The 13,253-nt window shown below is 38.2% G+C and overlaps 1 protein-coding gene across 4 annotated transcripts in view; it reads right to left on the bottom strand.

Annotated features, from left to right (window-relative positions):
- The window catches only part of Tex10 (testis expressed 10), a 38,028-nt gene that overhangs the window by 10,432 nt on the left and 14,343 nt on the right, over positions 1-13,253 (bottom strand). For all 4 annotated transcript variants that reach the window (XM_075967243.1, XM_075967246.1, XM_075967245.1 and 1 more), the window contains 6 exons: positions 9,902-10,140; positions 9,272-9,407; positions 8,580-8,755; positions 7,350-7,527; positions 2,766-2,854; positions 1,717-1,850 (listed from right to left, as the gene is read on the bottom strand). In XM_075967243.1, coding sequence (XP_075823358.1) covers positions 1,717-1,850; positions 2,766-2,854; positions 7,350-7,527; positions 8,580-8,755; positions 9,272-9,407; positions 9,902-10,140 — 952 coding nt within the window. The remainder of the gene's footprint in view (positions 1-1,716; positions 1,851-2,765; positions 2,855-7,349; positions 7,528-8,579; positions 8,756-9,271; positions 9,408-9,901; positions 10,141-13,253) is intronic.

Genomic DNA, 13,253 nt, shown 5'->3' with positions numbered 1-13,253 from the left:
CTTATGATATTGTGCTACCATAAAAAGAAAAGATACATAAATGTATCAAAATCCTGAAACTGTTACACTTAAGTATGTTGTATTGTCATCTTCAGTGTTTATTCATGAAAAAAATAAATACATTCTTTGGAGGCTGGGTCCAATGAGGCTCACTAATCAGAGAAGCAGAGCAGCCAGCCAATAGAGTTCTACCAAGGCTCAGACCAAAGGGGCAATCCTCAATATCCAGACTCTGTCTCCACTATAGAGGTCCAGCCCTGATATAAATAAATTATCTCACGGACCAGAGGGGACGTGTGGGAATAAAGACACAACTCACATGGCTTTATCAGGAGGGAGTTTTCAGGGATCCCTCATGAAGTCCTGAGTTCACATCCTAACAATCACCCGCATTTATTCTCCAAACAGCTTTTATACCAAAACATAAAGGGGAAATTCATTAGCATTCTGTTCCCTAGGTAGCCAGGAAAATGACTGTGGTCAAGTCCATACCTTTCTATACCCCTTATCCTGTCTTCCTATCTATGCCTGCTCTGTCAGGTAGACTGAGTTAACACCTCTTTCCCAAATCACAAAGAAGGAGCAGAGCGACATTAGCACCTCCTGACCCTCTGTCTAGGATGGTGTCAGTTTGTCTCAAAAGGCTAGGTGACCACCTCCTGTGTAGCAGGTGCAAAGCGAGGCTTGAAATTCTGGCCAACATACAATGTAGAAATATGGGCCTCTATAATACGGCCCTACACTCCACCAAACCCCAGAGACTGCAATGAGCTCCTGTCTCCTTCCACCTAATATCACACTCTCCACCCACCCACATCTCTAGTCTCCACCTCCCTAGTGCTGGCATTAAAGGCGTGAGATCCCAAGAGCTGGGATCACCTTTGTGTGAGTTCTGTCTTTCTTTTAGACAGATTCAATCTTGTAGAGCCTAGGGTGGCCTTGAACTAACACAGATCCCTTTGCTCTGTCTCCCAAGTCCTGGGATTAAAGGTGTGTGCCAACACTGCCTGATGTCTAATGGTTTAGCTCTGCACTCTGATCTTCAGGGAAGCTTTATGTTAAAACACAAACAAAAGATCACTACAGATGACCCTTATAATTTCATGATAAAATTCAGTCTAAACTTAAGGTTTCAATGTGCAGTTTTGCTAATACTGAAACATGCTAGTAAGATTTACTACTTTTGTAAATTTATTAGCTATCTATAAAACTTAGTATTTTTAAGGTTTCCTTAACAAATACTGAACATAATAAAGTTAAATTATTTAAACCATCTATGTTTTTAAGTAGTTTATCAAAGGTACAAAATATAAACCAGATTCTCCTCTCAAGAACTGTAAACAAGATCTGTATGTTGGCCTCGAAACCTAAGGAAGAATTAGGGTCTTTCTTAAATGTAATTCTTAAGGAAAAATTAATCACACATAAATTCTTAAAATCAAAGAAACTTATGAGCGGTTTGCTTTTGTTGTTTAAAAACTCTCTTTCAAAAAGACGCCAACCCTACATAAGTGATCTCTCTCATTTACTAGCTCAAGTTAATCCTCTACATGAAGCTCTATATTCTCCCTCTTCAAAATTCAGAACTCACCCCTACAAACACAGCTGAGCTGTCCTCTCCAGCAGGAGTCCCGCTCTCTAACCATGCTGTGTCTAGTAGCACATCACAAACGGCACCCAGTACACAACAAGCACCGGTAACTCATGCGCTATTACCTCTGTTATATCCCAATGGTGTAAAAACTGGTCCAGGTCGGTAAGGTAGAGAAGCACAGGGGAAAGTGATGTCTGAATGACATGAGGAACTCCACGAAGGTTTTGAAGCCAGGCCAACTCCTCTTTTGAAAACCCTAATGTAGGTGACAAACAGAGCCAGCTGAAAAATAAATCACAGAGCGTAATACACAACTCATAACAGCTCTTGTTACTCTTGTATTTCTGCATCTTACAGTGTCTTTAGGAATTAAATCCTAGAAACACATTAACCACACATGCAAAGGATGTGACCTGACCCAATGTACAACACAGCAAAAAAAAAAAAGTGTGTGTGCATTAAATTCAAGAGTACTAAAGATCCCAACAGAAGTGTGTGTGTGTATGTATGTTCATATAATTTATATATATATGAATGTGTATATATATAAAATCACATCTGTTGGGAGCTTTAGTACTCTTGAATTTAAAATGGAGGGGGGCAGGCACATAATCCCTCCAGTCAACAGTAGGTTCTAACAGAGAAAATGAGTGAAGCACGGAGCCACGATGCCTTTAATCCCAGCACTCTGAGGTCAGGAAGGGATCTGAGTCCTAGGGAAGCCCTGTCTCAATGCTAAAAAGCAAATGATCAGATAGGAAGGAGCAATAATATGCTCTGTTCCAAATACATTAAACATTGTATGTTCTAATACAATAGCCATTCAAATGGCTTTCAATTACTTACTGGCTAAGTCTTCTATCTGAGGAGAAAAGGATGGAATGGAGAGGTGGATTCATCCCCAAACTCTGTACATGTATTACTTTACCTGACATAATTCTGATGTCCTTTTTGGCCCTATTATACTTTGTCCAACCTACACAGAAAACCTGCCAATGACCTTCCTGACCAATAGCTCTCAGAATAATCAGACTGCCACCAACACTGCTCAACAAGCTAACTGCTTTCATGTTCAGACCACACTTCCATGAGCACGGTCTAAGGAAGCTACTGTGACAGTCAGCACAGCAATGTGTTCTTTTTAACTTGGTATGTTTGTTAATACGGCTACCTGTAAGTGTGGAAAATAAGAAGCTGAGATAGTCCACATCAGTCATTAAGTGGTCATTAACCGTGCGGCTCCATCCAGAAAAGGACGATCTATAAGAAACAAAAGAACTATTACCAGTCTGTCTGAAGTTTTTCTTACAGAGTGGGGGTATGGGGAGAAGGCTAGAGTGACAGCTCAGCAGTTAAAAGCACTGACTTTCTTCCATAGGACCTGAGTGCAATTCCCACATAGCAGCTCACAGCTGTCTATAATTCCAGTTCCTGGGCTCACAGCTGTCCATAATTCCAGTTCCTGAGTTCACATCTGTCTATAATTCCAGTTCCTGGGCTCACAGCTGTCTATAATTCCAGTTCTTGGGCTCACAGCTGTCTATAATTCCAGTTCCTGGAGATCCAACACTTTCATACAGATATACATGCAGGCAAAACACCAATACAAATAAAATTAAAAATAAATACATAAGTAAATAAGCAAACCATTGAAAAGTGAGGGGCTCCTGAGACTAAACCCAGGACCTCCAAGTACCCTAATCCCATAATCCCAGTTCTGTATTTTCCTTTATTGAAAACAAATCTAGGCTGGCAAGATTATTCAGTGTAAAAGCACCTGCCAACAAACATTATGATCTGAGCTCAATCCCTGAGACCCATATGACTTCTACAGATTGTCCTCTGCCCTCCACATGCACGCAAACACACACACACACACACCTAAAATAAAATTTTAAATTTTAAAAAACAAATCCAGTTGCAAGTTGGGTAAAACCCATAGTATATTCTGTTTTTAACTTCATTTATAAGGACCCTAATATTGCAATTATGAAAGTTAAGAAGTACAAATATTTATAGTTATACTAAAAAGTATAACTGGCCCATATATATGATGTAGCAAAACTTCAGCACATTTCAAAATTAGACCCTCTTAAGAGTCAAGGAAGATTTTTATTTGGGTAGTGGTAGGTTCTACCACAAGGTACATAGTTTTGTTTTGTTTTCTCAATTTATATAAAAAGGCTTATCTTTAGCAAGTAAGTTTAATGAAATCTCAGCTTCAAACAGAAAGCAAAAAGGATCATAATCAGACTTTAGAAAATTTACCGTTAAAGTCAAGAAATGCTCTCTTCCGGTGTACCCGCACAAAAGAACAGTAAAGCAGATGATTCCAAAGAAAGTCTAAAGGCTACGTGTGGTGGCACAAACCTGTAAACCCAGTACTTTTGAGACAGAGGCAGGAAAATCGGGAGTTCAAGGTCACTCTCAGATGAGCTTGAGACCAGTCTGGGTTATGAGGCTCTATCTCAAAAGACCAAAAATAAAGACACAAAAGCTAACTATAAGGCAGCTTTAAATGAGAAACAAACAAAAATCCCTACTTTATTTAGCAAGATTATTAAAGAGGAGGAGGGGCACTAAATAACCAAGCATTCATGTGTCATTCCAATAAACATGCAGATGTATATCCCAGGATATATATTGGATGTATATCACAGGAATTCAGATAGGACAGAAGGAGGGCCAAATGAATTGATAGGAAAGATCCTCTTACACCCAGTAAACAGGAAGCAATTGTGCCACCCAGTGGCTAGAAGTAGGAAGCCCACTTCAAGTTTGACTTGGAAAGAATGGCAAGCAGCACACACTCTACCCAAGCCACAGCACTATAGAAGGAGCAGTATCACCAGTCATGCAAGGGAAGGAGGGAAACCAAATGTGGCCCTGGACAAATGACATGTACCTTCATAAAAACCCAAGACCAAGTTTCTTAGTCCAATTTCTCTCTGTTCAATGCTACAAAGAAATTTCCTTATTATATTTTTTTAAAAAATTATCCATAATTATATTGCCCAGTCTAGCTATAAAAATGAGCAGAAACTCCAAGTGAGAAAGGCCATAGACATAACATTAGAACTTGACAGTCAACAAAGTATCATTTTAGTTTTAAAGATAGCATGACATACTGTTTATCAATTGTCCCAAATACTCTTACAAGAATTTGCCACATGGCACACCTGTTCAGGACTGAGTTGTTTTCTAACTACTGTTTTATATTCTAGAATGGTATTGATAGGCGGTGGATGTCAAATCCTAAGAAACTATAAATGGGTGGCAAAAAAAAAAAACCAAATGCAGGGAGTAACTCTAAGTACCCCCATTAAAAGCTGAGGAAAAATGAACACAAACAATGTCTAGGTGACAGGATTTTCACAAAGGGAATAACCTAATTCTAACAAAAACAGCCGGGCATCAAAACTACAAAAGTTGAATTTAATCTCTAAGCCCAGTTCATACAACAAAATAAAATTTGTCAAAGATCAAAGAAATACCTCTGGGAAAATCATCTGGCAACAGCACCCAGCATATATGGGATTAAGAAGCAAGACTAAAAAAGAGTTGGTTGGACTAGCAGAAGAGGACACACTGAAGAAGAAAACAACCTCAAGTACTAAAACCACGTCTGAGGGAACCAAACAGATTACAACTGAAGCAGGACGGAGCCCAGGACCCAAGCCTGCACTCTATCCCCAGTCTCTCATGTGCTCTTACTGATTAGGAAACCCATTATCAGAATTGCAGATTAATCCAGTTTTCTAACTATCACTACAAATCTCCACAGGGAAATAAGTTAAATAACGCAAGACTGTTGAATCCACTTTTGAAAAATGCTAATAAACTTTAGAGAACCATAACTGATAATCATAAACATTAAATGTAGTTTCCTAGTCTTAAGAACAATGTCCTCCAATGGAAACAAGTTAAAAAAAAAAAAACACCAAACTTCTGGTTACAGATAAAACAGTAGCATTAAAAAGAAAAAAAAATATTTTAAACATTAAAGGCTTACACCAAAGTTCAGAATTTTTTTCTATTTATAAGGAAGAAAAGCATAGAAAACTAGTCAGTGGTTCAAATTCCTAAAAATATAACCAATCTAACACACATAAGTAAACTTTGAATTTTCAAATATAAACAAACTGAATAGCTCCCGCTAGAAAAGTGAGGCAGACAGACCGTTATGAATCATACCGCAGTTAACAATAGCCAAATATAAGTTTATTTAAAGAAGCAACTGATAGCTGGGTGTGGTGGCTCATGCCTTTACTCCCAGCACTTAGTAAGCAGAGACTGAAGGGTCTCTGAGTTTGAGGCTAGCCTGATCTACAGAGAATTCCAGGACAGTCAGGGTTACAGAAAAACCCTACCTGTCCAAAAACCAAATGAACAAACAAACAAACAAAACAAACAAATGATTCACACAGTAAATTCCAGAGGGAATTTTCAACACTGGCAATATGATTTTTTTTCTTTTAAAGTCAGGTGTGGTATCTTATACAGGTCTTAAATCACAGTGCTAGGAGGCAGAGGCAGGAGAATGTCTGTGACTTCAAGGCCAGACTGGTCTATATAGTAAGTTCCAGGATATCAGAGCTATGTAGAGAGACACTATCTCCAGGAAAAGAAAAAAAACTCCCAAAGCTAGAGGTATCCAGCTCTCCACACAGTAAACATCTGAGCTAAAGAAGTGACGCTAGGTAGAAGAGCACTTGCCTAGCATGTGCATAAAAATGAATTAAAGACAATCCCATCACATAAACTACACATTCCATATTTTGGGAGATAGTCAAAAAAGTTGCAAGCAAGATCTCAAAGAGATACTTATACACTAATATTCATGAAGCATTATTCACAGTGGCCCAATGGCAGACAATCCAGATGCTCATCAACAGATAAACTGAAAAATAAAAGCAGCAAACATCTGATGGACTATATGTGATCTCAGCACAGGGACAAATTTCTCATATATCTTATAATATGATAAAGCTTGAGGACAAAGTGAAATAAGCCAGACACAAAAGGAAAAAATGATATCATTAAGACAGACATCTAGAATAGCCCAAAATAATAAAGGTTAAAAAAAAAGAGGTTGTCATACAGTAGAAGGAAGAGGGAACAGGTTGGATGCTCCAGAATAAACCTAACTGTTAAATGGGCATAGTGATGCATCCACCTGCAATTCCAGCACAGGCAGGGGATCCCCAGAGGAAGTGATCTAGTTCTGAATTTAACTGAAACCCTGCCTCAATACAAAAGGTGGAAAAGCAATCAACACCAACCTCCAGACCTCACATGCCATCAGATACCCCTTCAGTGCAATTACAGCACACATACGCCACAAATTACACACATACACTTCACATTCATACATCCTCAGTCCGACAGAAATGGTTCACATCACAACACATAACCACCTGCAATTTTAAGTACAGGACTCTTACCGACAGGCTTTTAGCCACTTAACTACAAGCTCTATTCCAAACTATGGACACGTTATCACAGAACAAGGAACTTCCATCAGCCTTGTATCAACAAACTAGCAAATAAATGAAGGATTGGGCGGTGGTGGTGCACGCCTTTAATCCCAGGACTGGGGAGGCAGAGACAGGTGGATCTTTGTGAGTTACTATGTAGAAAGATCCTAATCTCAAAAAACTAGCAAAACCAAAGAAGCTTTCTGTATTTCCATCCCATAAAGCAGAAGAGAGGGAAAGACGATACACTTAATATATAGCTCACTTCACAGTGATACCTCATATACAGTATCCCAATAAGTGTGGCAGACAAACTTGAACCAAGTCTTCCCATAATGCAGCACCGACTTAACCGAGAAAGCAAATCAGCAGGCAGAGTAGGTAGAAAATACAAAAGCTGAACCAAACGCTGCTGAGACTCTGCAGGAAGAACCACCACAGCGCCTTCTTGTGGATCTAGTGGGGTAGATAAACATGAAATTTAGCTATAAAAGATACAGAAACCACAGATTAAATTATTAAAGCAGCTTGATGACTTTCAATGTGTTCAAGGCTGACAACATAATTGAAGTTATGTTGAACTTCAATTAACAATTCTATACCAAAGTTAAATGTTGGTGGTAATAAAAACGGGCTAAAGGGAGGGCTCAGAGGTGAAGAAAATGTTATTGCTCTTCCAGAGGACCAGAGCAGGCGGCTCACAACTGCTAACTCCAGCTATAGGGAGATATGAGGCCTCCAGCCTCCAAGAGCACTGTACTCACATCCATAAACCCACAAAGACATAACTTTAAAATGATTCTTTTAAAAAAATCTTTAAAAAAAAAAAGTCCTAATAGGAAAATCTATAGATGGAATATAAATTAATTGTTGTCAGGAACTGAGTAAAGAAAGACTAAGACATGACTAATGAAAACAGGGTTTCTTTTTGAGTAATGAAAACATTCTCAAATTATGTAGCAGTAATAATGGGACCACCTTAGAAAAATACTTCAGAATCTCTGAATCATACAACATTATAAAGTGAAAAAACTTACAGCATATGATTTATAACTCACTAAATGTAAGTTATATATACTTTATAAATATATACGCCAATAAGATTTTATTAGTTTTTCCTCAAAATATTAAGTAGTCAGTTATAGAGATGAAAAGAATATTAATTTTAGAGTCATCAAAGATACTCATGAATAATTTTAAGATAACTTAAGAATGAAAAGACATGAAGTAGGCAGACAGGAAGAGCTCAAGCTTGAGGGGCTTGAACTTCATTGTGAGACCCTGTCTCAAACACAACTTCCAAAACAACTACAAAAGCAGGTAGGGAGACTACAAAAGGCAAAAATTATTCTAATATACAGAAAATGAACTTACTGTTTAACATTCTGTTTGACCAACTTAACCTAACATAAACCAAGAAAAAAAAAAGGCCAATCTAAAGAACTCCCTTTGAACATTCCTTGTTGGAATAGATCAAGGCTGACCTTCACCACAAAACACTCACTCACCATAAATTCGTAGAGCAGCAGCCTGTAAGCTTTTCAGTAAGTCCTTATTTGCTTGTGTTGCCGCAGTATGAATGATATCAATCAGTTGTGTGGACAGCTCAGGGTTTCGGGAACCAAGGTGAGAAAGCTGCAATGGTAGGCCGGCCAGCCAACGGGATAGCACTCTACTTCGGTATCTTAGGAAGGCCAAGGAAGAACAGGAAAAAATATTAATTGACAAACATGAGAGGTATTACTTAAACCAAAACCAATCTTTTTTCTATTTAAATATAACAAAAGTAGTGAGATCCAAATAACACGTTTTCTTATTTCAGCATTTGAAAGCAGGTAGAACGCTAGCGTCCCTTTTGTAGCAGTGGCAGTTTACCCACTATATCAAGAAATTATATAACTTCTAAATGATAGGGGGTACCAGTGAGGTCTATGTGAGTTGTTTATCCTGTGTTAGCTGCCATACAATATATGAGACAAACCACTACATTTAGTAGGTGGCCACCAGACAAAAGGACACCAGCCTTGCATTATCTTAAGTCTGTGTAGATATGGGTATAGGTTTCTTGCACTATGAAGAGTTCTTGCTGATAAAATTTTATATCGTTTCTTGAATACAACAAGTAGACCTTAAAGACTTAATCATTCACAGACTACAAAACAACTCATCAAGAGAATAGGGGAAAACAACAAATCTTTACCTCAATCTGAAAGACCTCAGTTCTTCTTTCTGATAGATTTTACTGAAAAATTTAATTAGCAAAGTCCTAACTGGAAGAAGCAGGCCCCTCTGTTGATACAGCGCATACACGGCCTTAATGAGAACCTCTGTAGCCTCTGAGAACAGAAAGAAAACTGCATATGAACAGACATTCCTTCAACACAGTTCTACTTTGTTCCTAGGCAAAAACTGATGGATTATCACAGACAGCAACAGTGTGACATACAAGTCAAAGCAACTAGAGACAACATTCTCACTTTTCTTAGGAACAAACGTAGGATCACAAAAACCAAGGTATTGGAAAAGTAAATGCAATGAAAACCAAATAGGAAAGCTCTGAATTGAATGGAAAAAAAATTAGTAACTCACTTCAAAAACCTAAGTTAATTTCAAGCTAGACAGAAGAGAAGTAAGCACATCCAGAAAGGCAGACATCTTTACCAAACTGCTTCAGAAGGGCCCCACCCAAGAAAGAAGCACTTCCAGCCACAGTCCCAGGGCTCAAGCAGACTGCTTCATACTACTTAGACTTGCAATGGCTTGGACGTAAGCAGCGCAACCACACGGAGTGATGGCAATCATTTATGGAGCTCCTCTCCTGCACACCTACCTCTGTCTGGCTGCATCTGTATTAGCCTCCAAGAGACGCCAAGCAATCTGTTCAGCTGTTTACTGTTCAGCCTAACACCACCTTTAAGGGTCTCCGTCACAAATTTCCTTATTGTTTCTATCCAACTGGAATCATTCTGCAAAGTTGAGGCATTTGCCAGCGAGACCATGATATCAGACAGCGTTAAATTCAGTAAAAGATGATCTACATTATTGGAGAGAACCGTGCAATGCTTGATGCTAAAACAAAAAACATACATAGAGATCTATAAACCACACCTGCTTGCAGACACTTCAATAGTCCTAACAGTGGATAAAAGGGTTTCCTTGTAGAATTTACAATTTCCAAGAAGACGGAGTACCAGGAAACTTTAAAACATAGTTCTGTAAATGAAACTATCCTATGGAATCAAGGTTATATTTAAAAAGAAAAAAAAATCACAGCATCTATAGCTCTGGTCATTACTGAGTTACTATTACAAGAAGGGCAACTGGTGATACCTAGCACTATACTGGAATCTTAGACTTTCTACAAGGCTTGATAAAACCTGAATTTTAAAGCAAGTAATTGTATTTGGTGGAACATTACAGTAATACTGATTTTTACTTAACTTCAAACTAACCATCTGTTTTAGAAGAACCACAAGGGCAACGTGGTCTACATAGTAAGTTCTGGACCAGCCACGGCTACATCGTGAGATCCTGTCTCCTAACAAAAGAAACATTAAAAAATTTACAAAGAAAATTCATCCAGGTTTTATCAAATCATCCAATTTTGTAATTCATATAAAAATATTAAAATAGTTTCATTTCTTTTAGCCAAGTAAACTCATACCTGCCAAAGTTTCAAAAAATTACAATATACCTCTAAACAGAGTATTTTAATAAAATTAAAGTTGCAACTTAGAATATATTCATCTCAGATTATATAATATTAGAGGCTATTCTGTTTAGAAAAACATTAGCCATAATCATCACTATCTCAAAATAATCCAAATAAATAAAGGAAAGGACAACCCTAGGTCAGGCTTAAGCACGGACATGTAGTAAATTACCACACACCAAGTATAGAAATTAGGCCAGGTACTACTTAGCAAAAAATGCAAGGCTAGAAATGACAAACCTGAAAGGAAAAAATGGCACTAAATGACGAGTCAGTGGCTAAAGACATCAAAACAAATTCTGCAGGCAAAGAAGAAATAATAGCTACTTGCTTCTTTTAGGTTACAAGGGTACAAAAGGAAAACTGAGTGTTAACAGGCTATTATCAAAGAAAAGGTTGCCACCGGGCAGTGATGGCACATTCCTTTAAACCCAGCACTCAGGAAGCAGAAACAGGCAGATCTCTGTGAGATTGAGGCCAACAGAGCTAGTTCCAAGATAGGCACCAAAGCTACACAGAGAAACCTTGCCTAGGGGTCGGGGGAGCCTTGATATTTGAACAATGCCAGGAATGACAAGAATAGATGTTAGAATGTACTAGGAAGGCATTTAGGAAAAATGAAAGTATCTGAATTTGAAATTTGTTTAAATGTATGTATATGAGCTTGGAGACTGTGGAGGAGTCTCAAATCTGAGCACTGGTGACTTAACAGAGATGACGAAAAATGAAGACCTGGACTTAGGTCTTTCTTATTTTGGATCTGTTGAACTGAAATATGTCATAAGCCCAGAAATGGTCATTGGACAATTCAAAACACAGGTTTGACACTAAAAGAAGTCTCAGAGAGTTCAAAAAGTACCCACTTAAATATTCCCAAGGAAGCTGAGAAAGAATCGTTTTTACCTTATATAGTCAATTCTCTACTAAAAACATGAAATTTCACTACTAGGAGAGAATGAAATCTTGAACACTTTCTATATGTAAGTTTTTCTCACACGGCCTAATTAACTAACTAGAACAATGGTTCTCAACTTTCCTAATACTGCGACCTTTTAACACAATTTGTCATGTTGTGGTGATCTCCCCCCAAAACCGTAAATTAGTTTTGTTGCTATTTCTTAACTATAATTTGCTATTGTTGATCTGTGTTTTCCAATGGTCTTAGGTGACCACTATGAAGGTCATTCAGCCCTTACTGGGGAGGTCTTAAACCACTGATCTTGAAGGTTTTAATATATACCTGCAATTTAGAAGCATTCATTTTGTTTCTCTAGCTATTTACACACAAAGTGTTAAAACTAAATCTACAAGAGCTAAGCATGGTGGTGCATACCTTCAACCCCACACTTGGGAGGCAGGGGCAGGAGGATCTCTGATTTTAAAGCCTGTCTATAGAGCAAGTTCCAGGACAGTGAGAGAGAAACCCTGTCTTGAAAAACCAGAAGAGGGGGAAAAAAATCTAAATATACAAACCATCAATCCTATAATGAAGCCAACTCTCTAGTAAAACTTCGGTTTAGAGTCAAATCTTGCTGACAACTTTAAAGTGGGATGAAAGCTAGGTATGGTGGGTACACACCTTTAATTTCAGTTCATTTTGAAAAAGGAAAAGATACTGTAACAATGTTTTTAAATTATTACAATTGTTCAAAACTGATTAAAGGCATTTCAAGATTCACGATCAGCTAGACATGGTGGCACAGGCCTTTAATCACAGAACTTGAAAGGCAGAGGCAAGTAGATCTCGAGTTTGAGGCCAGCGAAGTCTACATACAGTTCCAGGCCAGCCAAAGCTACATAGTAAGAACCTGTCTCAAAAACAGGAAAAATAACAACAACCAAAAACAACAGACTCAAGAGCACTTACTCATTAAGTCCACTGTCCCAGGGAGAATAAGTGAAAAATAAACCCCACACTTATTGAAATATCAGTATAAAACTACAAAAAAATAAAGAGAAAAAGAATTGCAAGAGTGTTGGGAAGAGAAGCAATTCTAGCACATTGAAGACAAAAGCAGGTGTACTGTCTGGTTTTATGTCAATTTGACAGAAGCTAAGAGCTACAGGGAGTAGAGGGAACCTCAACTGAGAAATGCTTCCGTAAGACTGGACTGTATGAAGCCTGTTAAGGTATTTTCTAAACTAGTGATTGATGTGGAAGAGCCCAGACCATTAAGGGTGAGGTCATCCCTGGGCTGACAGCCCTGGGTTCTGTCATGGAGGAGCAAAGCAGGTGAGCAACATCCATCCAAAGCCTCTGTGTCAGATCTCACCTCTAAGTTCTGGCCTGGTTTCAGTTCCTGTCCTTTGGGGATGGACTACAATTCTGGCCTGGTTTCAGTTTCTGTCCTTTGGGGATGGACTACAATGTTAAGTAGAAGACAAAACAATACAAAACAAAACAAAACAACTCTTTTCTCCCTAACTTGTTTTTGGTCATGGTGTTAAATCATAGCAATAGTAAACCTAC

The sequence above is a fragment of the Microtus pennsylvanicus genome, chromosome 3 (genome assembly GCF_037038515.1).
Source record: "Microtus pennsylvanicus isolate mMicPen1 chromosome 3, mMicPen1.hap1, whole genome shotgun sequence".
In the NCBI taxonomy this organism is placed as follows: domain Eukaryota; kingdom Metazoa; phylum Chordata; class Mammalia; order Rodentia; family Cricetidae; genus Microtus; species Microtus pennsylvanicus.
The sequence above is the reverse complement of the archived record's forward strand: the minus strand, read 5'-3'. Positions and strand labels throughout refer to the sequence as shown.